Genomic DNA, 23,062 nt, shown 5'->3' with positions numbered 1-23,062 from the left:
TTGTAGTTGCGGATGCTTGCAAGGGGTATAATCACAAGTATGTATTTAGTCCTAGGAAGGGCGGTACATTAGCATAGGTTCACCCACACAACACTTATCACAACAATGAAGATTATTTAGCCGTATGTAGCGAAAGCACTAGACTAAAATCCCATGTGTCCTCGAGAACGTTTGGTCATTATAAGTAAACAAACCGGCTTGTCCTTTGTGCTAAAAAGGATTGGGCCACTCGCTGCAATTATTTCTTTCGTACTTTACATACTCGTACTTTATTCAACTGTTACATCAAAACCCCCTGAATACTTGTTTGTGAGCATTTACAAGTGAATCCTTCATCGAAACTGCTTGTCAACACCTTCTGCTCCTCGTTGGGATCGACATTCTTACTTATCGAAGATACTACGATACACCCCCTATACTTGTGGGTCATCACCGGACAGGCCGGTCCACAGCCCGGTCAGACCGGGCCACAGACCGGGCCGGTTTCCAACCGGAGCTGGGACCGGGTCTTGACCGGGCAGGCTTCTGAGCTTACTGGATGGCGCCCGGATGTCACAGGCGCAAAGTCCGGTGGCTGACCGGGCCGCCCGGTCTGGCGCCCGGTCAGACCGGGCCATGGACCGGAGCAGCCGGTCCGAAACCGGGCTGGTGACCGGACGCAGACCGGAGGGCTCGCCTTCTTTACTGGAACTTGCCCGGATGGCACCGGTTGAGGATCCGGTCGGCGACCGGGCTGTCCGGTGCCAGGGCCGGTCCGACCGGATCTGGGACCGGCCAGGCTCTGAAACTCTTGCTGATATTCCGTCGAATTGGGGGGTCTCCCGTTGCCTTTTTGTTCCATTGCTACACCATCATACCTCTTTGGCTAATACCTGAAAGTCATCTTGTAGACATGTATTAGTCCATATACTCTAGCACGGTGTCATAGATACCAAAATAATGGATAAGGGTAAAATACCCTTACAGTTGTGCAGGTTCCACGTTGGCGCCGGAATCCCTGGTGTTGCGCCGCACTACACTCCTCCAGCAACAACCTTCACGTGGCCTGCATCTCCTACTACTGAGGGAAAAACTTGCTGCTGTGCGCATCACACCTTCCTCTTGGGGTTCCCAACGGACGTGTGCATCACGCGCCATCACGCGACAATGTAATATTCCGTAGTTAGGTGACTTGTATTCCGGCTAGGACTCTCCATGTAAATCCTAGATCATGGCGCCTTTATAAGCCGGATCCTGGGAGCCCTAGAGGCACAACCATAACTCATTGTAACAACGCGAAAGCGCTCAGATAATACCAGACAAGCAGCAGTAGAACCTATCATCATGCAGGTGTTCCGAAACTGGGTAAATCGCGTACCACCGTCCCGAGGACTCTCCGCCCGATGACCCCTACTTCTTCTCCCCCTCGTGAGGATCCCTCCTCCGAGGTACCGTCGAATAGGCAACGACGGTAGGGGTAAGAACATAGAAGATGAGAGGAAGAAGGAAAAGTGGAGGAGAAGAGATGGTGGTCGAATGGAGGAAGAGGGGAGGATGAGGAGGAGGAGTAGGAGGAGGAGGAGGAGTAGGAGGAGGAGAAGTGAAAGAGAAGAGAGGAGAAATGGAAGAGATAGAAGATGAGCCGGCTGGTTTGGGCATATATACCCTAGGTTACTGCTGGCGCACGTGGTGCGCCGAGGGTTAAAAAAATTTCATCAAAATCTTAAACCTTAAAACTCTATTTTCCTTTTTAATTTTGAGCAACCGAAAAAATCGCTAACCGTCCGTAGGCGTTGAAATCGGATGTAAAATTTCCGTAGATACATTTTGATATAGAAAACTTTTTCATTGGAAGTCGTATTCAACAAGAAAAGCCGTTTTACCCAAACATGATGCCATTTTGCAAAAAAACGAAATTCATGTTTGTTAATTTTTGTTAAAACTAGATGATATAGCACATGGGCACCTCGAAGGATTTATTTTTTGTAATTTCTATCAATTTCTTTTTTTCGAAAACTGAAAAGGCGATCCAAGTGGGAGGGTGGAGAATATGTGGCCGCCTTATCGCCGGCGCACCATTGGATTAGATTTTTTTGCATCGATCTGGACCTGGTCGAACCTTATCCCCGACGCGCCTTTTTAGATGTGCGCCGATAGTATTTTATTACCACCGGCGCATCTTAATAGGCATGCGCCGGCGGCAAATACCACTGGCCTGCACTTTTTTTGGTAGTGCCCTCTCCTGATATCCTTTTTTTTGCACAAGAACGGCCCGAAAGGCCTGGAAGCATCTATTCATAACGGTGGGTACAAGAATTACAACAATGCCCTTTTGCATCTCTAGCCCTAGAAAACCTGAAATTTGAGGAAAAGCCATTGTACTTTACAGAAAGGACCCTAGCAAAAAATCGGAAAAAGCAATCAGGTGCTTGGTCTCCTTCTCCACCGGTCGCTGGCGACCTCAAGGCGTAGGACGCCGAGGTCAGAGAGGAAGTAGCTCGGGGCGCTCTCCATTCCGACGAAGATCTACCAGCGCCGGCCGTTTCAGCACCACCGAGGACGAACCACTTGGAGGCGCAGCACCGGCGAGCTCCAGCGCTAGGTAGCAGAGGGCCTCCAGAGGAGGTAGAGCTCCTGGTCGAGGGCCTCCCTTCGGCCATCGAAAAAGTGGGCGAGGCAGAGGAGCCAGCAAGGGCCCCCCTCTGAAGAACTCGCCAGGCAGCATGGCAGCGCGACAACATGCCGGGATCATCCAGAGCTTCCGAATAGCACCACATAGGCAATTTATTGCAGGAAGAAGGGTTGGGGAAAGAAGGAGCAAGATCAACCGAGACTTGATCTCGCCATGGATGCGGCACCAAGGTGCTAGCATGAGATCCACCGACGCCCTTCTCAGTTCCAAGAGTAGATCGAAGAACGAAAGAATCAGCATCACCAGATCCGGATCTAGCCGCCTTCTTATTTGCCGGGGAGAAGCTAAAAACTACAAGATCTATAACTAGGAGAAGCCATACCTCTGTCCCACCCACCGTCGGCCACCATGGCCGCCGGCGGCGAGGGGGAGAGAGGCCGGCGAGAGGAGCAAGGAAGGAAAGGCTCAAGAAGAGCAAGTCTCCACATGGGTAGGTACTGTAGCGAAACGAGAGCCAGGATCCGGTAGGAGGATGTCTGTTCGTAGACCCTCCTGATATCCTTTGGTGATGTCGTTGTTGTCCACAGGGGGGCATGGTAGGTGATTCAGGTAGCGGGCACACTACATCAGACATTAGGCACGAAGATGTGTTATGGCAATACTCATGCAGTTTCCGGGTGCGGTCTAGACGAGAGGAGGTGGGTTGCATCCGGTGCTATAGCACCATGAGTAGGCTTCAACGAGAGGGAGTCAATGGGTGATGGTGGAGGACGAGAGGCAGGTAGGGCGCTGGACGCAGCCGATGTATGTCACCGATGACACGATAAAGCGATGGTAGATTTTGGAGCAGCCTGTAGGATGCGGCGGTAGTGGCGCAGGAGCAGAGGACCACGATAGGTAGCTCCCCGTGCAGGCTAGGATCGGGGGGAGAGAGAGATTGGGGAAATAGATGGATATGACATGCGAGTCCTTATTGTTCGTGAGAGTACCAATTTAAGATAATTTTCTTGCATGAAAAACACATTCAGGATTTGATTTAGACTGGAATTTACAAGTTTGGGTACAAACAAGAGGAATTTGTAGTTCAGGGGTTCAATTCCCCGAATCTCCACGAGTTCAAGGTTTAAAATAATTTTTCCCTACATAAATCTATAGACTTGTTTTTTTGGCAAATATTATGGACCGGGGTGTATGTTAAAGTGGAAAAAAAATATATAGTGTAACATGTTATTTGCTGTTGCATGTGTAAGCCGGTGGGTTTTCTCGTAGCATTTCTTTCGTGTCGCACGAACAGATCCATCCATTGTCATCACCCCCGCATAAATAAAACTCCGTATCACTTAATCATATAATATCACATCATGACATGCCACGTTTGGTCAACCGCCCTCGTCGTAGCCCCATTATCAACTCTCCTTGCTATTGAAATGTGCCGAGTCGCCAAAATATAAAACGATATACGTATGCGCACGAGGAAGATGTACACCATATAGGACTTAGGGCATCTCCAACCGCGCGACCCAAACCGCGCCCGCGCGTCCGTTTGGGTCGAGCCGGACAAAAACGCGGCCCAGCGCGGGGATGCACCGCAAAAGCGGACGGCCGCGGCGTCCGGAACGACGCAAACCCGGCCCAAATCTGAGCTAGGTTTGCGTGGCCGCGGATGGCACGCGCCGTCCGCTCGCGTCCGCGCGCTGAGTCGCCTCGTCTCCCTTGGGCCCACCCGTCGGTGACCGGGGAGACTATTAAATGGGGACTGGAGGGGATCTGGCCCTCCACTCCAGTCCCCACTCCACTCCCCGCAGCGAAACCGCCGCCATGGCCAAGCGACGGTTCGCCAACGACGACGAGGCGAGCAGCAGCCGCCGTCGCCCGCCGGCGCTGCGGGCTGCGGGTAGAAACCCAGGCGGCCTCCACATCGGAGAGGCCGCCCGCGGCGGTGCGGCATTGCCGCAACCGCCGCCTCTCCTCGCCGAGCCGAAGCCCGAGTCCTCGGAGGAGGACCCGGACCTCCGCGCCGCGCTGATGATCTCGACGGCGGAGGAGGAGGCGCAATGGCCGCACCTCCATGCGGCCATTCGCACCTCCGAGATGGAGAAGGCGGCCCGGCGGGAGGTCGAGGAGGCGGAGGGCTGGGAGCTCTACGCCCAGGCCCGCCAGGCGCTACGGGAGGAGGAGGAGGCGGCGCGGCGGGAGGAGGCCAGGCGCCGCGCCGACGAGGAGCGCCGCCAGGAGCAGCGGCGGCAGGAGGACAGGCGCCGCGCGGAGCAGCGGCGGCGCCAGGAGGCCAGGCGCCTGGCAGGAGAGGGAGCAGCGCCTCAGGGAGGAGGCGCTGCTCCGTGCGCCGCCGCAGCCTCGGGTGGCTCTGGACCCCCACTCGGCCTGGGAGGAGGCCCTGTGGTCTCCGTGGCCGGAGTCCCCGGCGCGGTCCAGCCACAACAGCGCGTCGCCGCCCGGGGACGTCGTCCACGACGACGACGTCGCCGACGACGTCGCCGACGACGCCCACAGGGGCTAGGCGGCGCACCGGCGGCCACCGCGCCGCCGACCTAACCCTAATAGAGGGTTTTTTATATTAGTTTAAATTTAAAAGCCCATATAGGGGCTTCTTTTGTTAGTTTTATTTGCCCAAAATAGGGCTATGTACAAATTTGCCCAAAATAGGGCATATGTTCAATGAAATTTCGTTTAAATTCGCATTTTGTTTTTGTTTTCGTGGTTCTCCGGTTATGCGATGCGTTCGCGCGTTAGGCGCAGCGCGCGACCCAAACGGACACGTGGACGACCCAAACGGCCCAAAACGGATGGCCCAGCGCGTGCGTTTGGGTGCGGTTGGAGATGCCCTTATCTGAACAAGCAATCGATCGGATCCCATCATCATAGGGGCCTAGAAGGATGGACCAGCTGTCTGACAGATGGGCCCAGCCGCAACATCTGCAGCGTCATGCACCAAGCATGCATGCCACGCCCTTCTCTACTACTTAAAAAGACTAAAGTAGTTCCTTATTCTGCCATGCACAATACGTTTGGTCGTCCTCATCGATCGATACGTCAAATAGTTTGGTCGTCCTCGTCGTTTCGTTCGTCGCGCTCCGCTCCGCCCCGCGCACGCACAAATGGGCCAAGCCCAATGAAACACAGGTAGTGGCGACTCTCGCAGACCCTCCGAGAAAGTCGCAAGCCCTCGCCACTCCCGCAACGTAGCCGCCGCCATGCGCGAAGCATGCTCCGATCCGGCGCGAAACCGAGAGGTAGAGTCCGCCGGAGTCTATCTCGGATCTGCGAATCGATCTGACCCTCTCGGTACCCTTTTTGTTGTCGATTTTGCCTCGCGGCTCTAATCGGGGTGGCGTTGGGTTCGTGCAGGGGAGGGCGGGCGGCCTTTCGAACCGAGACGCGACGGCGGGCGCCATGAACGCGATGGTTCAGGTTCTCCTCAACTCCCCATCCTCAGATCTTGGAATATCCTGCATTTATTCTGATTTTTTCTGACCGGCCTTTACACGGTTAATTTTCCAGAGAGGAGAGGGGTAGATCAAGCTTGGTAGCTTCGGGGAAAAAGGGTATATAAGGAGTTGTGGCCTTCTCTCTGCATACAACTCGTGGGCAGCTTCTTCTCTGCATACAAGAAGTCGCCTCTACTCTGTTTCTGTAGCTGTTCTCTTCTCGAGATCTTCTTCGAGTTCCTGAGATCTGGTGAGAGTCTTCCCTGATCTCATGCATCTCCTTTGGTTTAGTTTGTAGTTTGGTGTCTGATCTTGCAAGAAGTGTGGTTTCCCTGCTGTAGTTGTTCTTTCTCAGTTTTTCTCAAGATGTTTACTGTCTTCAGATCTGACCAACTGCTCATTCGAGATCCATTGTTTTGATTTAGTAACTTTGGTAGTACTCTATGCCATGAATTTTCCTTCTACTGGCTGTTGCCAGTCGCCACTGCCCCTGAATTATATTATTAGTGTGATTTCGTTTTGGTGCGTCATACTCCTTGTATGCAGTCTGCAGCAGTGGCACATTTTTTTTCACCTCAAGTTAGCTCATGTTGTGAAATTGCCATTATATGATTATTCAGAAGTGTCCATGCTTGTATGCTGAAATAATTGGGTAGAATTTGTAGAATTTCTCTGTTGCTTCAACTTTTCATTTCTGTCATATATATTGTCTTTTCAAGATCTGAATCTCGATTGCCCCTGTTTGTTAACTTAGAGATGAGCAGAGTGGTGTCCTGTTTTTCAATCCTCTGAAACCCATTCTTTGCTATCGCATGTTGTAAACAGCCAAAATGGTGAAGATTTGCTGCATCGGAGCTGGCTACGTCGGTGGCCCAACAATGGCTGTCATTGCCATCAAGTGCCCATCAATTGAGGTTGTTGTCGTCGATATCTCCAAGCCTCGCATTGACACCTGGAACAGTGACACCCTCCCGATCTACGAGCCTGGCCTCGATGATGTTGTCAAGGCCTGCAGGGGCAAGAACCTCTTCTTCACCACCGATGTCAAGAAGCACGTCGCCGAGGCCGACATCATCTTCGTCTCGGTGAACACTCCCACCAAGACCCGTGGTCTTGGAGCCGGCAAGGCTGCGGACCTCACCTACTGGGAAAGTGCTGCCCGTATGATCGCCGATGTCTCCAAGTCTGACAAGATCGTTGTCGAGAAGTCCACCGTCCCTGTGAAGACCGCAGAGGCCATTGCTTCTGGTGTTCGTTGCGCATCCTCTCACCCCTGAAACCATGAATCCCTCTGCCCCCAAACCATGTCCCGGACACTACCCAAACCCTATCCCGCACACCACTCTGGTGTTCATCGTCAGACTGCACCGGTGGCCTCACCAATTTCACCCTGTCCTCTTTTGATGTTTATCCTTGCCCAACAACGGCAAGATCTCTGTCCTGCAAATTGCAATGGTGGCCACACATGTTGCTTTCCACAAATCACTCACTCCCTTCAAACTATTGATGCATCAGCGGTAACCATCTCTCATTGTCTCCCTCCCGCATTCTATATATCTAATGTTTGTGCTTATTCTTTTTCCGCCATTTTGACTTTATTAGGATTTAATACTGAGAGATTATGTAATTTCTCTATAGACTTCATATCACAAGGATGGGTGATGATTGGGAAAGCATTGTTGTGCTCCCCCGCTCTTTCAAATTCAGCCAACAAGACAAGTCAGCATAATTTGGTCAGTTCCCATTTTAAGCATGTCATATTCAGACATTGAGTTCATTTCTCTGTGGTGCATCCCTGTATCATCATTGGTATCGTAATTCCAGGTCCTGATTGAGCTGTGACTTGAAGAGAACCACTAATAAAATGTGTACGATTTTCCTTCAGCTTTCTGCTCCAATATTCAGGCTCGGGGAACATACAAAATATACCATCTATTGTGACTCAGACGATCTGTATCAAGGAAGCAATTTGGGTGTCAAAGGCTGAGATGAGGCCGAGCTGGGTGTTGAACAGGACCTGCCCCATGCGACAATCCACTCTGGTGAGGAACCCGGCGATGAGTGCGCGCACATGCACGGCCTGCCTCTCCCACCGGCGGCGGTGCACCCGTGCGCAAGTTTACCTGTTGGCGGACACCCAGTGCGCCGGCATCTTCTGAAATTCACCAATCATCAATGTGAGTTTGTCATATTATGCATGTTAAATATTCAGCGCGCTGCATGGCCCCCAATTTCCTAATTTTTAATTTTACACTTTATGCTTGGCCATTTTATTGAATTGTCTCTAATATTCGTTAAATTATTCAACGCACTGCATGATGTTTGTATTTCATATGTGATTTGTCTTTATGCAGGTACTGATAGCTAAGTGTTTACAAGAGTTATCTTACACGAGCAGAGCAGATTCCAGATCAAAGGTAGTTAATCTATTATTATGTTCCTTCTTGTTTACTGCAATCAAATGTACTAATAGGGCTTAGTTCAATCCTGTAGATCAGCTATAGTTTACTGCAAGGTATTCTTGATGGTGCATCACAGGAGTATGACACCATTCTGTGATCACCCCTTATTCCTTGCACTCTAATTATGAAATGTGCAAGAGGAGCATATCCTTCATTTAATATTTATAAATATATTTGTTTTCCGTTTCATGTTGATAATGTTCTCTTGTTTGTATTATTTAAATTTTTGGGTGTTAAACCTTATATATTAGAGAAGCGGCATACAGACTCCAAACTATATTAATGCTCTGTGCCCATATTCTGAAGGTTGAGCCACTTCATGGTCTTATGAGTCTTTTCTCATGTGTATCGGACAAATTATTCATGCTTTTGTTTTACTGATAAATGGTATTTGAGTCGCGTTTCCGGATTCCCAATTTAGTTTTGATAATGACAAACTAGAAAAGCATATCAACCTTGAGTTTTTTTATGAAGGTGAGCTAATAGACTTATTATAGTGCTTTCTTCAGTTCTATATATCAGCTATACTTTCATGCAAGCTATTCTCGATGGTGCACCACAAGAAAATGACATCATTTTGTAAGCACCCTTTCTTCCTTGCACTCTTACGTCCATGCATGTAATATACAATGTCCAAAAGGAGCATTCAACATTTGATATTTAGAAATTTAGTTCTCTTTCCGCATGTTGATAATGCTCTCTTGTTTGTATTATTTAAATCTTTGGCTGTTAAACGGTAATATATTATAGAAGCCGCAAGATTTCCCAAATCTGTTACTTAGTACTAAATGCCATGTGCATACTGATGTTGTGATGTGAAAGTGTGGTAGATAAGGTGGTGGAGCAGCTCTGTATCAACTATGGTACTCCTTTTTCCGATTATGGTTTTTCGTGAAAGAACTTGCAGATGCTATTCCGTTAGTTCAGACAAAAAAAAACTTGTAGAGACTACTATGCTACTCTGAGCCATTAGCTCAGAAGAAACAACCTACAAGCTACTGTACTTCTTTGTGCCATTAGTTCAGACAAACATTTTATGTTTTCCCTTCTTTTGCTATCCCGTAGGTAGTAAATTTTATCTTAGGTACAATCCATACTAGGTTATATATGTATTTATAGCTCCCTCTCCTTTTGTATCTTGCGGACTGATTTATTAAAATTTTGGTGCAAAGGGGATCAGATCAGCTACCTCTTGTTTACGTGCATTTTGTCTCAAAAAATTTACTCCACATGTTTATGAGTTAATAAGGTCTAGCTTCTTGATAGATTGTGTGGTATTGGTATGGCTTTTAAATCAATTTATAGTTATACTTGGTTGAAAATATAATCTTTTCACTTTGTGTTAAAATGAGCTATTTTTAGTTGTTATTGTCTTACCTAAAGGAATTAATGTCCATTTTCAGTACTGAACCAACCTCGGCCAAACAACTACACTGTAGTGAATTTGTTACTAGATTTTGGTTACAACTTGATAGTTTTCTTTTTGGATTACAAGTGAGAGGCTCTGTGGATTGTTTTCCACCATCTTCGCCCTGCTAGCACCAGAATATTCTTAAATGTTGGGGTAATTTTCCTTTTAGCCAGATGAAATGTTGTAAGTTTGATTGAAATGTTATAATCCCAGTGTGATGCTCACTAATTGTGTAGTTTTGATGATTTTCTCGTAGGAGTGAAGATGCGGAGAAAGACATGGAGTACTTAGCAAGTTAATGCTTTTCTGTCGCTTGGTATGTGGCTGTTATGTGTAGAGTTGAATATTCAATGACTATGTGCAACTTATGCCTTTGGTATATAGCTCGTATGAGAGTTGAGAGTACTTAAGTGACTGTTGAGAGTGCCTTTTTCATCATTTTCTTTTGTGTTTTCTTTCCTCATATATAATTAACACGCTAATGTGTCCAGGATAGCTTAAAATTGTTGGAATACATACTGTTCTATTCATTTGGATTGCAGAGATGTAGAAACAACCGTTTCACCCTTAAGTAGGGTGGAATGAACAATTTCACATGTCACCAGGCTGACCACCATGCGATTATAATACAACATGCTCCACCATGATCTTGTGCCAGACCAGCTTGGACAAGGGGCACTCAAGCATCAGGTGCTGCACTGCTGCATGGAACTTTGGTACAACAACCGCTGATAGTTGTGTTGTAAAAGGAGTTTTGAATTGCTGACCTCATGTTGACAATTTTATTGTTGTAATGGGGAAGCACAATTTGTTGTTTATGCATAATCCAGTTTCTTATTTCAGACATTTTTAAAATGCTTATTCCGAAGCATGCACATGTGTTGTATGCAATTTGCCAATTTGACAGAAGGTACATACAAAAAGTTCTCATGTCCACTTGTACGATTTTGTACGATGCTGCTTCAGTGATTTTACTAGCTACACACCTTGAAAACCTTATTGTCGGTGAACCTTTTTTTGAAGGTTTTCACCTACAAAAGTACTAAAAAAAGGTTCACCTACAAAAGTACTTTTATTGAGCATCGCAAGTTTTTCATTGAATCGGATATGCGAATTACGGGAGCTTAGAGCCCTTCCATCTTCTATACCGAAAGTCACATATGTCAGTGGCATCGTTTCTTGTTAGTCTTGGTACATTGAGAGATCTATAGTTATAGTGATGTTTTTCTCACTTCTTACTTCATGACTGGTCTAGAAGCTTTGCGTTAGTTTTCTTAGAAACTATTTATATTCAAATTTGTGTTTAAAATATTTTTAAACTGCCTATGTTGTTCGGTAGCATGGAAGCATCATAAGAGCTGAAATTAGTTGATGTCCTTGTGATATAGAAAGGATGGTCGAGGGTGGGGATTGTGATTTTCTCGCCACGCAGTTCGTGCAATGCCTTTCTAAAATAGATTTATCAATTGACAGATTCACCTACACGTATGCTTATTTCTCCGTAGCAACAGACCTTCCCTTTTAGGAAGTTTGTTGGACATGTACATATGTTGATATCACCGCTCCAGTTAATTGCTCTGTCTCATGATATATGATATACGTCGTTGATGTATGTATTTTTACCTAGAATTTGAAACCACACAGATGCACAACAATGTTATCTTGTTATTACATTCATGTATCTTATTTTTATGGCTATGTTTTAAGTTCTTCTATGATAGATCCAACCAACATTCGGTCCTCTTTTTTATGGGAGTGGTGTTTTGGGACATGGGAGCATATGTTCCCTCTATTTTGAAATGTATCTTACACATATTTTGTATTTCAAAATAATTGAAATAAAAATTTGCACGTGCTACGCGCTCACAAAGTCGTTTCATAAAAAATCGACTTGTCATGTAACGTGTGTGAACAAAATTCAGTGCTAAAAATAATGATTTTCACAAGATAATTTTTCTCCTTTTTACAAAGACCACAAAAAATATTGGTTTTTTGAAAATTTGACGACATACACATATATTATGGCACATGTAGATTTTATTTGTCAAAAAAATTCAACATTTGTAAATATGACTTTTTGGTAGAAGGAGCATACGCACCCGGGAGCCGAATTGAATTTCGCTTTTTTATCATCTACTTTGCTACTCTATATATCCACCTAAAAATCTACTATCTTTTTAAATTTCACATGTGAGTTGTGAATTATATATGTGCATTATAAATTAAAATTTGAGGACCCGTAGCAACGCACGGGCATTTGAACTAGTCTTTAAAAAAATCTGCTCGACATGCATGCAACGCACTGCATGCACGATGCATTTGCCATGTGGTGGGTAGCGCCTTGCTGATCCTAATTTACCCTCACTCAACGCATTTATGTGTACTCGGAAGCAGACCCTTCAATCGATTTTGGACGGACGAGTAGGTGATAGCGTGAAATGATGACGCCCAAGAATGATGACGCCCAAGAGTAAGTACAATAAGGGTTAGACTGGTCATAGTGGGGAGTAACTTAGACTAGTAACATATGTCATGTTACTAGTCTAGGTTACTACTACCTTCATAGTGGATAGTAACTTGTATATGGTGTCATGCATTGTGTCATTTATTATGTTGTAGACTCATTTTGCCTTGGGGTGTGTGATGTTATGGTAACATAGCTAGTTACCACCTCACTCGCTTTCTTCATTTATTGGCATGCCATGTCACCAAAATATCTTGAGAAGTGTGATGTTACTAGCTATGTTACTCCCACTATGAGCAGTCTTAGTCAGCAAGCTATAAAAATTTAAATATAATATTTGTATTTAGTTGGAGGGGAGAGAAGAGGAGAAGAAGAAGAGTGGACTATCATGCAAGAGCCAGCTCTAGCACGTGCTCCTAGGCACTTTGTGAGATTGAAATGTTGGCCATGTATTGATAAACTAGTACATTTCTATAGCCAACTATTGTACTTGTTAGCTATATATTGACTATGTATGACATAGTATCTTGCTTATAGCCAACCGCTGACTATACTATTGCACTTGCTCTAATGCGAGGGGGGAAATGCCTCCCGGACACAAAGATCAAAACAAATCTTAATTGAGCATGCGGGTGTTTGAGGTTTAATTTAAGATACTCTTACTTCCTTTGATCAGTATATACTACTTATCACTGATCGTATAACAGTGATAAGTAGTATAAATCATCGACACGTAATATAGTTTGGAGAGAACTTCTTATTCCACGGAGAATCCCATTTTATGTTTGTCATGAAAAATTGAAATATTATAAAACCATATTTTCACATATGTATTTTTAATAACATTTTTGACATTTGGAAAATAGTTTTCTACATCTCGAGCATGTGTTTACTATGACTTACGAACCATCGCTGTCACAGAAGCTCAAGAGCACCTACCGTTGTAGGCTGGTGACGCTAGTTTTTTTTTTTTTGAGAAAAGGCTGGTGACGCTAGTAGCCATACCTTTAACCATCACGTACATTGACGAAGCTGCGGGCAAAACAGGGCCATGGCCCGCCCAACCCAAGAGGGGGAACTTTCTTTATAGGTGTGCGTTTGTGCTAAAAGCCCACTTACCAGCCTAGTAGATACAAGAGAATCAAAACAATTGGATTTCCTCCACTGCAGCAGTGAGCGGAACGGAGAACAAATGTTCTTGTAGTAGCTATCTGTCGCTCCCCGAATGGTGAATATCTAGGATCTTCGATCTTGCCATGTCCTGATATCTCGGATGTCGCTCCCCGAATGGTGAATATCTAGGATCTTCGGTCTTGGTATGTCCTAATATCTTGGATCATGCAACTTTGGAAGCAATTGCATGTAGGGAAGCCCTATCTCTGGCTGCTGATCTCCATATAACCAAAAGTGTAATAGCTACTTACTGTTTGGAAGTGATCAATTCTCTTAAGAATAGAAGCTTACCGAGATATGTTTCGGTTTTGAGAGAAATAAATATGAGTAGAGGAAATTTTATAGATATTAGTTTCATGCATGAGCGGAGAAATTCTAATATTCATGCTCATGATTTAGCTGAGAGCTCTCTAGATTTATCACATGGGCGCCAGGTGTGGCTGCTACAATCTCCAGACATTATGATTATACCTATGTTTATTGAGTAATAAAGAGAGCTTTACCCCTCAAAAAAAGAAATTGGTTGGTTTTGTTCGTGGCTTACTCGCCTTGTAGCTTCTGCTCTGCTTCTTGTACTGGGATACATCCATGGCGGTAGTCTAGCGCTGTTGCGATGCTGCCGACCGGCTGCCGGTGACTGGGAGACGGAGAGCTGGCTTGCTGGAGCTACCAAGAGACATAAGGTGAGGTTCTCATTTTGGTTCAGTTTACATTCTTATGACGTTGTCTGGTGTTGTTTATTACATTGTCCAATCGATCAATGGGTTCACTTCGTGGCGATGCAGATACCTATTTCAGCTACATATCCTCCTATGAGTTCATATTTACCTTATGTTTGATGAAAAAATATTTAAGATAACTGAATTACATGGCTAAGCTTTACAGAAGAAGTCACAAGAAGTCACAAGATATTGTGAACGCTATTCGTCCAGCATCCTCAACAAAAGAGTGTCTTGAACAGTTGAGATCAGATGATGGCTACCAAAAATTCATTGTCATGGTTACTGAATTTTGTGGAAACCATTCCATTGAGATTCCTAACTTTGAAGAAATCTACATCATGATGTGCTCGCAATCAGCTGATCATCTCACCAAGAAGCATTACTTTCGAGCAGAAATATCCCGTGTAACACTGGACACTCAACTATTTAAACTAAATCACAGGTTCAATGAGAAGGTAGTGATATATGTGAGATGGTGAAAAGTACTACCCAACAAATTTCTCCCAACAAAATATTTATGGATTGCAACTTCTACTAAAACATTTTGTTTCGGATGTGCTTCCAAGGATAGAGAGTTGAAAAACATATCGACCCTAATTGGTCTTTGCCAATGCCTTGTGGAGATAGGATGACATATGTCTAATTTGCTTGAAAGGTTACTCCACTTGCTCATTATTTTTCCAGTTTCAACAGCGAGTGCTGAACGTGCATTGTCTAGTATGAAGATCATTAAAACAAGGCAGCGCAATAAGATGGAAGATGACTATCTTGCCAATAGCTTGTTGGTGAATATAGAAGGTGAAATTCTGGATACTTATATACTCTCAGGGCGCTGCGTGTGTGTGTTCTGTGCTTCCGCCGAGGATGTCGATGTTGACTCGGACGACAGACGAACAGATCTTGCTTGGAGGATCCTCCACGCGCCTAGTGATATACCGCCCTGCATCAGCTCCTTAGACCACACGGACCATCCGTGTCGCCCTGCACAGTTTTGGTACTGCTTTTCACCGGAGGAGGATCAAGGATATTTTTATTTAAGGATTTATTGGCTAATTGGATCTAGTCTAAAGAACTAGAATTTTGAAAGCGATGCTTCAAATGTGAGTTTTTCTGTTGTGGTGGAGGCGATGCTTTGTCTCGCACCGGTTACGTGTTTATATAGTCAGCCGAGTAGATGATATTTGGTAACACACGATTACAGTGATTGACTCAATTAAGGGGATTGACTAAATCGAAATATGCTTTATATGGAAAGATATAACACTGCTAAGTATCAGTTTTAGGTGTGGGTTGAGGGATGAAAAATGGGATGCATGGTAAAATTTGGTATAGCGTTGGACGGGGTTTCATTTCTCGGATGATCCGGATAGTTTTTCTTGGCAACTTACGTAGTCCAGGACTTTCTCGGTGAAATCTCTATATGTTGATTATATGAATGACCACACACGTTTTCTAAAGAAATACTTGTGAAAATTAGAGGTACCGCTAAAGATTAAGATTTTTTTTGTTTGTTTCTGAATAAAAAGTGTTAGAAAAGACTGAAATGGACAAGGAATTTGTAGAGCATTTATTTATTAGATGACTCACACAATACATAGAGTTTCTTTGTACAGTATTCTTTATTTAGATGTCTCATTCATGTCGCCATCTTATGTGATCCTTGAAGTTGTAAACTTTGAAGTCTAAACTTTAAAATTACGGATAAAATAGGGTATACGCTCGTTTCGATGCAGAGGCCGGAACACTCCTCCATTTCGAAAAAACTTGGAGCATGTTAGAGGGACGCCGACCCACAAGGTTTGAGAAAATCGCCAAAAACTTAAAGGGTTAACCAAACGTTGAGAAGATTTAAATAGCTTACAAACAAATTGTGCTAAAAATAACAGACACGAAACAACGGTTTTTTTATTTGTATATGAGCAGATTATATTATCCTTGTTGGAATATTGAATTGCCATCTTGCATTTTTTTTTAAATTTGAATCAAGTCATAAAGATAAAACTAAATTACTTATTTCTGAAGGGAGAAAGTATAACGTTCATTTTATGCCTTCCTCAATTCAGACTTCTCTCATTTTCCTTTCCTTTCCTTGTTTCTGTAGACAGCAAAGAGATGTAGCAGTGCGCCCTAGCCTGCCCTAGTACTAAGTTGTAGCCTGTAAACAAGATTGTGGCTGTTGCACGTGTTGTACTCCTCTGTTCGCCAGATTCGATCTAGACAAATATATATGTTTTAGCATGTAAATTCGCTCATTTAGAGAAAATGTGAGACATAATTGACTTGAGGTTGATGGATGTTTAGGAGGACAGTGGCACATCCAGTTCAATAAAGTTTAAAACCTCAAGTTTGATACTTTGATATGGGAGTGATGTTTTAGAACATGGGAGCATATGCTCCCTCTATTTTGAAATACATCGTACATATATTTTGTATTTCAAAAAAATTGAAACAAAAAATTCGCATGTACATCTTCTCGTGCTACACACTTAGAAAGTTGTTTCATAAAAAATCAACTTGTCATGTGACGTGTGTAAAAAAGACAAAACTCAGTGCTAAAAATAATGCTTTTCACAAGATAAGTTTTCTCTTTTTTTACATAGACCACAAAAAATATTGGTTTTTCGTGAAACTTGATGAATGAACATATATTATGAAGATGTACACGTAAAAAAATTTGTTAAATTTTTTCGACATTTCGAAATATGATTTTTTGGTAGAGGGAGCATACGCACCCGGGAGCCGAATTGAATTTCCGCTTTGATATCTCGTAAAGACGAAATGTTATTTTAGTGGAAGACGGCGTTTGAGACGTCTATGATGACTTCGTCAATATGAAGACCCACTCAAAGATGGTTATAGGAGTAAGATGTGCTTGCGTGTATTCATAGGAGTAAATATATGTACGTAAGTGTAAACGTCTACGATTCTTCTGTATTTCGTAAAAAATAAAACACTTAATAATTAATTAATATGGAAAGTAGAGAATAGATTGATAGTGGCTGCAAGGAAACCATTGAATAGCTATCGGTTGGGCTTGCTTGCAGCCGCCGAACTCTTCTCAAAAAAGATTCTCCTCTCCCTCGGGTACGAACAATAATATGTCGGCGCGAGGCCACCATGCGTCCACTCAATCAATCAGAAAGTTTCTTTATGACCAAGATCGCTGGCTCCGCAGTCTGCATTGTGCCAATCGGCATCACGAGTCTTCCCCGTACTTCTTCCGTTTGCCAGAAAATGATGAGCCTACCGCCACCGTCAGATACGGTGACAGATCTTGACGTGCCTGGCCGCTGCGAGGGGAAAATTCCTCTTTCCCCAAAGCAGGATTTCCTCATTCAGCAGGTGAGACATATGGTATTTGACCAACATGTATATATATATCGCTGGATTCGAACTTAAAAACAACCCCGTTGTTTATTATAGTTGTTATTGTAACAATGAAAAAGGTACCGTGGTAGAAGATTATGGTGAAAGGCCTGTTTAGGACAGTCAAGCTGCAAACTGAATGTATATCAAACAAAAGAACAGTACCAATCAGAACATGCTTTTCTGATGTGTCTCGGTCAAGGCCAATTACAATCAGAGTGTGATGTATCAACTTTTTTGCCAAAAAAATATACCCCTTTCATGGGACAAATCCCTGTCCCAAATATGAGAATCCCCCTTCACAGATGGATTCTGCACTAGTCTAGCACGGTTCTCACACTTTCGCCTTCTGAGGCTGAATACTGACGCTATCAGTAAAAAAAAAAAGAGGATTTAGACCAATATCAGCGGCCTCTTGCACTGTGGTGTAAGTATTTACAACATACAACATATGTTGAGATGTAACTATGTGAGAGCACAAAGAACAGGGAACGAATGGAAAAAATCATCATCTTGGGGAGAAGATGTTGGCCAGTCCCTGATCCACCGTCAGTTGAATAGGAGGGCCGTACGCCATCAGATGCTCCGGTTCGTCTGCTGTTTTTGTTACATCGCCTCTCGCGAGAACCTCTCCGTCAGAGTCGATGATGCCGCCTATGGTACTGCTGCCCACACGCAGGCCGGGCTCGATCCGGAGAGCCTTCACCTGTTAGTAACAGGCGCAGAGATGACAATTTCAGTAATGCAAGATCATGTCTGAGTTCCTTGTGTCTGGAATAATAGGAAGGGAGAACACCCCTAGCCTCCGCGCAAAGCTTATTTGACCATGAGTGGAATGCAGGCTGGATTTTCTGGGAATGCATGGGCTTAGTTAACGTACCTTGAAGTACTCAACGTAGGGCGATTCGATGTAACTACCGTCCTTCATCCGAAGCAAGAGCCCGAGAGCAACTGACCTCGGGCAATCCTTGATTATAGCTGCATCCAAGTAGCCATCTGCAAACTGTAAGGTGGTAAAGAAGAATTAGGCTATGTATGGAGCCACTAACTGATCGGTGACACTTCGACATTCTTACAGTTTAGGAAGAGTGTTTGATCTTTTATTTTCTCGAATATGCATATCATATATTGAAGATAGAAGCGGCAAGAAGCCGAAACAACATCTAAGCACGAGGCTTGACCATCCACCATACAACTCACTTTATCTCTTCAACTACTCGAAAAACAAGTCAACCTACTCGCCACAAACAGGAAGAGCACCTGGATCTTGAGGGAAAATAGATAACTCAACTATTGATTCTGCATAGTTCTGATGCAATTACATTGACAAAATCTCTAACTCACTTTTAGAAACTGGAAAGAAATATTCAGTTTAATTTGTGCAAGGATATTTTCAGTGCTTAGCACATCAGAGACAAAATATGAAGAAATGAACCAAAACGGAGCGAGAATAACCTGTGCTTGTGGTGCTATCATGACACCTTCACTAGCGAAAGCAATATTGCTGATCCAAGCGTTAACAAATGGGCCATTCAGTGATCTCCATTTAAGATCAGCTTCGTCAACTGAAGGGCCTGAATATGTACATGTTACATCATTACAGACATTTGATGTGCCTTCTTCCATGGTGTTGCTAGCCCCATCTGATTTATAACTGGTGGTTTGCTCCACAGGATCACCAAATCTTTCATATCCTGGGGCTGGTACAAAAAGAATACGCCCATTGTACCTTCTCAAGTTCACCACTCGTAGAAGGGACTGAAACAAAATCAGAGCAAACAGTGAATTTACACATCAATATTTGCAATAAATTTTCATCAGCCTCTGCTGGTAAGTATTAAATATCGTCCAACATATCGCTAACTGAAAACCCGCACTAGGAACTTGACTACGAAGTTTTAGAAAGCATAATAAGTACAGAAATGATTGTAGCGTTTTACAGAATATTTTTATGCTAGGAACCATACATAGAAGTCAATCCGAGCGCTTCCCATCCACCTAAACTTTTCTGACTCAATATCAATATCAGCTACCAAACCTGCAGTTGATAAATCATTTTCAGGTTTGTGAAGTATATGTATTGCCATAGAGCTACATAGTGACAGAAGAAGCTCTGAGAAGGACAGCCAGTGTTATCAACTGTAGTTTGGAAAAAAGGTAGCATCGGAACAATACAATACATACCCCATGTAAGCATCATGACACTAAAAAACCTTGTCTTTCCTTGCACAACAGAAGTGACATCTAGGGCACGCTTGTGACCTGTGTTGCGGGAAGGTAGAATCAGTATTTGTCGAGACAAATGAAAGAGTAAAAAATTTAGAGGGTACACAATATGGCTGCATAGATAAGAAGTGACAGATATCAAGTAGGAAAAGACTAACCTCTGATGATTGCAAACACAGCATTTGACATAGAAAAGGGCTCACCAGCAGAATGCAATAACGCTTGCACCATTCCATTTCCAGTACCTGTATCATATGTATTGTGTGAAATATGTGCTTGGCATTGCAACATAATTTAAGTACCCGAACAAAAAACAAAAGTTACAAGCTTACAACTATTACCTAGTAGGAACAAGATATTCATGGTTCTAGTTTCCTATAAGAAAGAATATTGCTGCGATAAACGAACCTAAGGTATAGTATGGCTCACCAACGTGCAACTGCAGCACTATACGGCTGTACCACTACGATAAGCATATTGCGATCATATACCTGCTGGGACGATCCCTACTGGCACTTTTATTGCGGTGCTCCAGTCATCTCTTTGCAGCAGACCATTAACAACCTAAGATGAACAAAGATTATATTCAAACCAATCATAGCATACAAGCCAACAGATTAAACCAGCTCTAAAATTTGTAAGTGATATTTAAAGATACTGAACACAGTGTAACTTGCAGCAGGTTTCATAAGCGTATGAATTATTATTCTAACCTCCACAAGGATACCATCTCCACTAACACAGATGATGCCATCATATTTCTGAAGATCCAGTGAATGAGCAATTTCTTGAGCATGAAGACGGTGCGTGGTTTCTGAGGACAATTCACACTTAAAATTTGGAATAGAGAGGGAGATCGCATTTATCTACTCATAAGTAATGAAATTATAAACATTGATCCCAACCTTGCATGATGTAATGGATGCCAGCAGCTTCAATAAGGGGCAGGACCTCAGTTTGGAAAACCCTACGTCCACCTTTGTTCCCACCGTAAGGATTCACTATGATGAGCAATCTCTTCGGCCGACCTATAATTATCCAATACAATACAGTGCAAAGCACATATAAGCATTCACGAACAGTCAATTTATTTACATGATTGTGTTAGGAAGTACAGACAAGCACAGACTAAGGTCAAGTAAACAAGTGCTGGCAAGAATTTTACAATATCGGAAGAATAAACTTTTTCTTTAATCCTTCGATGCTGTCAATATCGAGGCATCATATTGACTTTGTCAATCTTGAAACTCCACGATTCCATTCTTGACTGTCTCTTGAGTAGCCACTTTGTGACTGCATTGGGTCTACATTGTACTCTAGCCTTCCGAGATTAAATTTCTCCACGCATTTCAGGATTCAACTTTGATTACGGATTTTACCAATAAAATGTGGGTTATATGGCACAAATGAATTGTATTACGGAAATGCATGAAAACAAAAAGATTTGGCTTCACATTTTTTTGCTGAATTCAGACGGAACACTCTAAAGCATTAATGCTAACATTGACACTGAGAAGAGCATTTTACCAAAGGGGGAAGTTTAACCAAAATAGGAAATTACGGGCCTATAGAGGATTTAGCATTTATTGATAGAACATCTGATATCCCGATCCCCACCTATATAAATGAGCAAGAAATCAAGAAGGACATCATATATACTACTAGGAGTAGTAGTACAAGAAAAGGAATGGCGCATCTGACGGCTTGACCAAGTAATGAAACAGAGCTTCCCAGGACACGCAACCGCCGTACAAACAGCAAGAAAGATTGTCAGCCACTGTGTATCTCTACCGTTCCAACCGAGAATTCCTTTCTTCAAGTTTTGGCGTAACGAAATGGATCAACACGCTGGTTTTGGGCTGTTTTCTCACTATCTCTAGTAGCAAGTCAACGGACGCAGCAAGGCCACAGCCGCAACCTGGATCAAGCACAGGACTAGTGCTAAGCACTAAGCCGATTCCTCCCAAGCGCGATTGAAGAGGAAATCTTCAAGTAACCAAATCGCACAGAGAGTCCAGCGCGACTCCTGATAGCAGCTAGGAGATCATGCATCGAATTACCGATGAAGAGAAAGAAACAGAGGATCAGCTAATTTACTATAGTGAATTACCAAGCGCGGCGAAGCGATCTCCAATGGCGTCTCCCCACCTCTGCGCGGCCTCCTCGCTCTCCATCTCCACCACCACCTCCCCCCTCTTCCTGTCCCCTCCACCTCCGCCGCAGCCCAGCGGCGACGGCGGCCTCACGTCGTCCCCCCTCGCGAAGGTCGCGACCTTGAGAGCCCTCCCCTCCACCTGGAATCCGAGCACGTCCGACTCAAGCTCCAGCTTCCGCCTCTCCCCGCCGTCGCGGACGGCGCCGGTGGGGCGCCATGCTAGCTCGGTGCCAGAGAGCGTGGCTTCCGCCGTGGAGCCGTTGACCCGCGCAGGCTCCACCAAGGTCTCCGCCTGGGGTTCCGGAGGAGCTCGCGCTCCTGCCTGGGGGTCAGCCATGGACAGAAAGAAGTCGAGACCGTCGAGACGGAGGAGCTTTAGCTAGGAAGTATCGATGTGGTCGAGAGGGAGCGAAGGTTTGGGAGCTTGGTAGAGCTAGACGACGTGGTGCGATGTGTAATTATATAGTAGGTGACGCCTATCTTAGCGTAATGTTTTAGTAGTACCTCCATTGAACAATATTTATAAATTTAGTCAACAGTTAAAGCTACTAAGTTTGACTAGGTAGTAAATATATAGAACATCTACAACATAAAGTAAATATATTATATATATATATAATTATATATCACGGTGGATCTATTAATAATAATTCGGTATTATAAATGTTTAGTTTTTATAACATTTGTCAAACTTAGAGAATGTTTACTATGAACTAAATTTGTAAGTCCTATTTATTGGAACAGAGAGTATTTCAAATTCAGTCATGTGTCCTTAGATCAACTGTCCTGGTCATCCCGAAGGCGTGTGGTTACTGAGAATGAGAATACAGTTGACAATGAGATTTACTAATTTTTAATCGATTGAGAATTGACAAAATCTCAGATGAGTTTAGCTGTGAGCAGGAGTTGCAGCTCAGATTTCTTCACATCCACGTCAGGTTTACCTGAGATTTTTTAATCAATTTTTTTGACACCTCTACCGTAGGGGAAGCCCCTACGGTGTATTTTATATATATATTAAGAAGC

At 43.9% G+C, this 23,062-nt stretch overlaps 1 protein-coding gene and 1 long non-coding RNA gene across 4 annotated transcripts; one reads left to right on the top strand and one right to left on the bottom strand.

The window, feature by feature from the left end:
* The first annotated feature begins 6,877 nt into the window (after nt 1–6,877).
* Nucleotides 6,878–9,082, top strand: LOC124677692. Of its 3 annotated transcripts, XR_006994192.1 has the most exons (5): nt 6,878–7,574; nt 7,660–7,790; nt 7,943–8,234; nt 8,412–8,474; nt 9,029–9,082. It is a non-coding gene; the product is annotated as an uncharacterized LOC124677692 (long non-coding RNA). The 3 variants fall into 3 exon arrangements; XR_006994193.1 differs by lacking the exon at nt 9,029–9,082 and having other exon boundaries at nt 7,696–7,790; nt 8,412–8,657; XR_006994191.1 differs by lacking the exon at nt 9,029–9,082 and having other exon boundaries at nt 8,412–8,657.
* Nucleotides 9,083–17,874: 8,792 nt separating this feature from the next.
* On the bottom strand, nt 17,875–22,451 carry LOC124677418 (sphingosine kinase 1-like). Its single transcript, XM_047213405.1, has 10 exons — nt 21,992–22,451; nt 20,787–20,909; nt 20,595–20,695; nt 20,373–20,445; nt 20,040–20,126; nt 19,840–19,917; nt 19,623–19,693; nt 19,111–19,413; nt 18,536–18,658; nt 17,875–18,361 (listed from the first exon to the last, which is right to left on the bottom strand). The coding sequence occupies exons 1-10, from the start codon at nt 22,371–22,373 to the stop codon at nt 18,164–18,166; spliced, it is 1,539 nt and encodes a 512-aa protein (XP_047069361.1). The 5' UTR covers nt 22,374–22,451; the 3' UTR covers nt 17,875–18,163.
* Between the last annotated feature and the right edge of the window lie 611 nt (nt 22,452–23,062).

The sequence above is a fragment of the Lolium rigidum genome, chromosome 7 (assembly GCF_022539505.1).
Source record: "Lolium rigidum isolate FL_2022 chromosome 7, APGP_CSIRO_Lrig_0.1, whole genome shotgun sequence".
Classification (NCBI taxonomy): Eukaryota; Viridiplantae; Streptophyta; class Magnoliopsida; order Poales; family Poaceae; genus Lolium; species Lolium rigidum.
This window is presented reverse-complemented; position numbering and strand designations above follow the sequence as displayed.

Bases quoted from the DNA above. Each gene is read 5' to 3' on its own strand.
- LOC124677418 (XM_047213405.1), bottom strand. From the start codon at position 22,373: ATGGCTGACCCCCAGGCAGGAGCGCGAGCTCCTCCGGAACCCCAGGCG. The intron at 19,918-20,039 runs GTTAGTCTTTTC...CCCGCAACACAG, and splicing joins TGTGTTTGCAATCATCAGAG to GTCACAAGCGTGCCCTAGAT. The intron at 18,362-18,535 runs GTACGTTAACTA...TGTTACTAACAG, and splicing joins CCTACGTTGAGTACTTCAAG to GTGAAGGCTCTCCGGATCGA.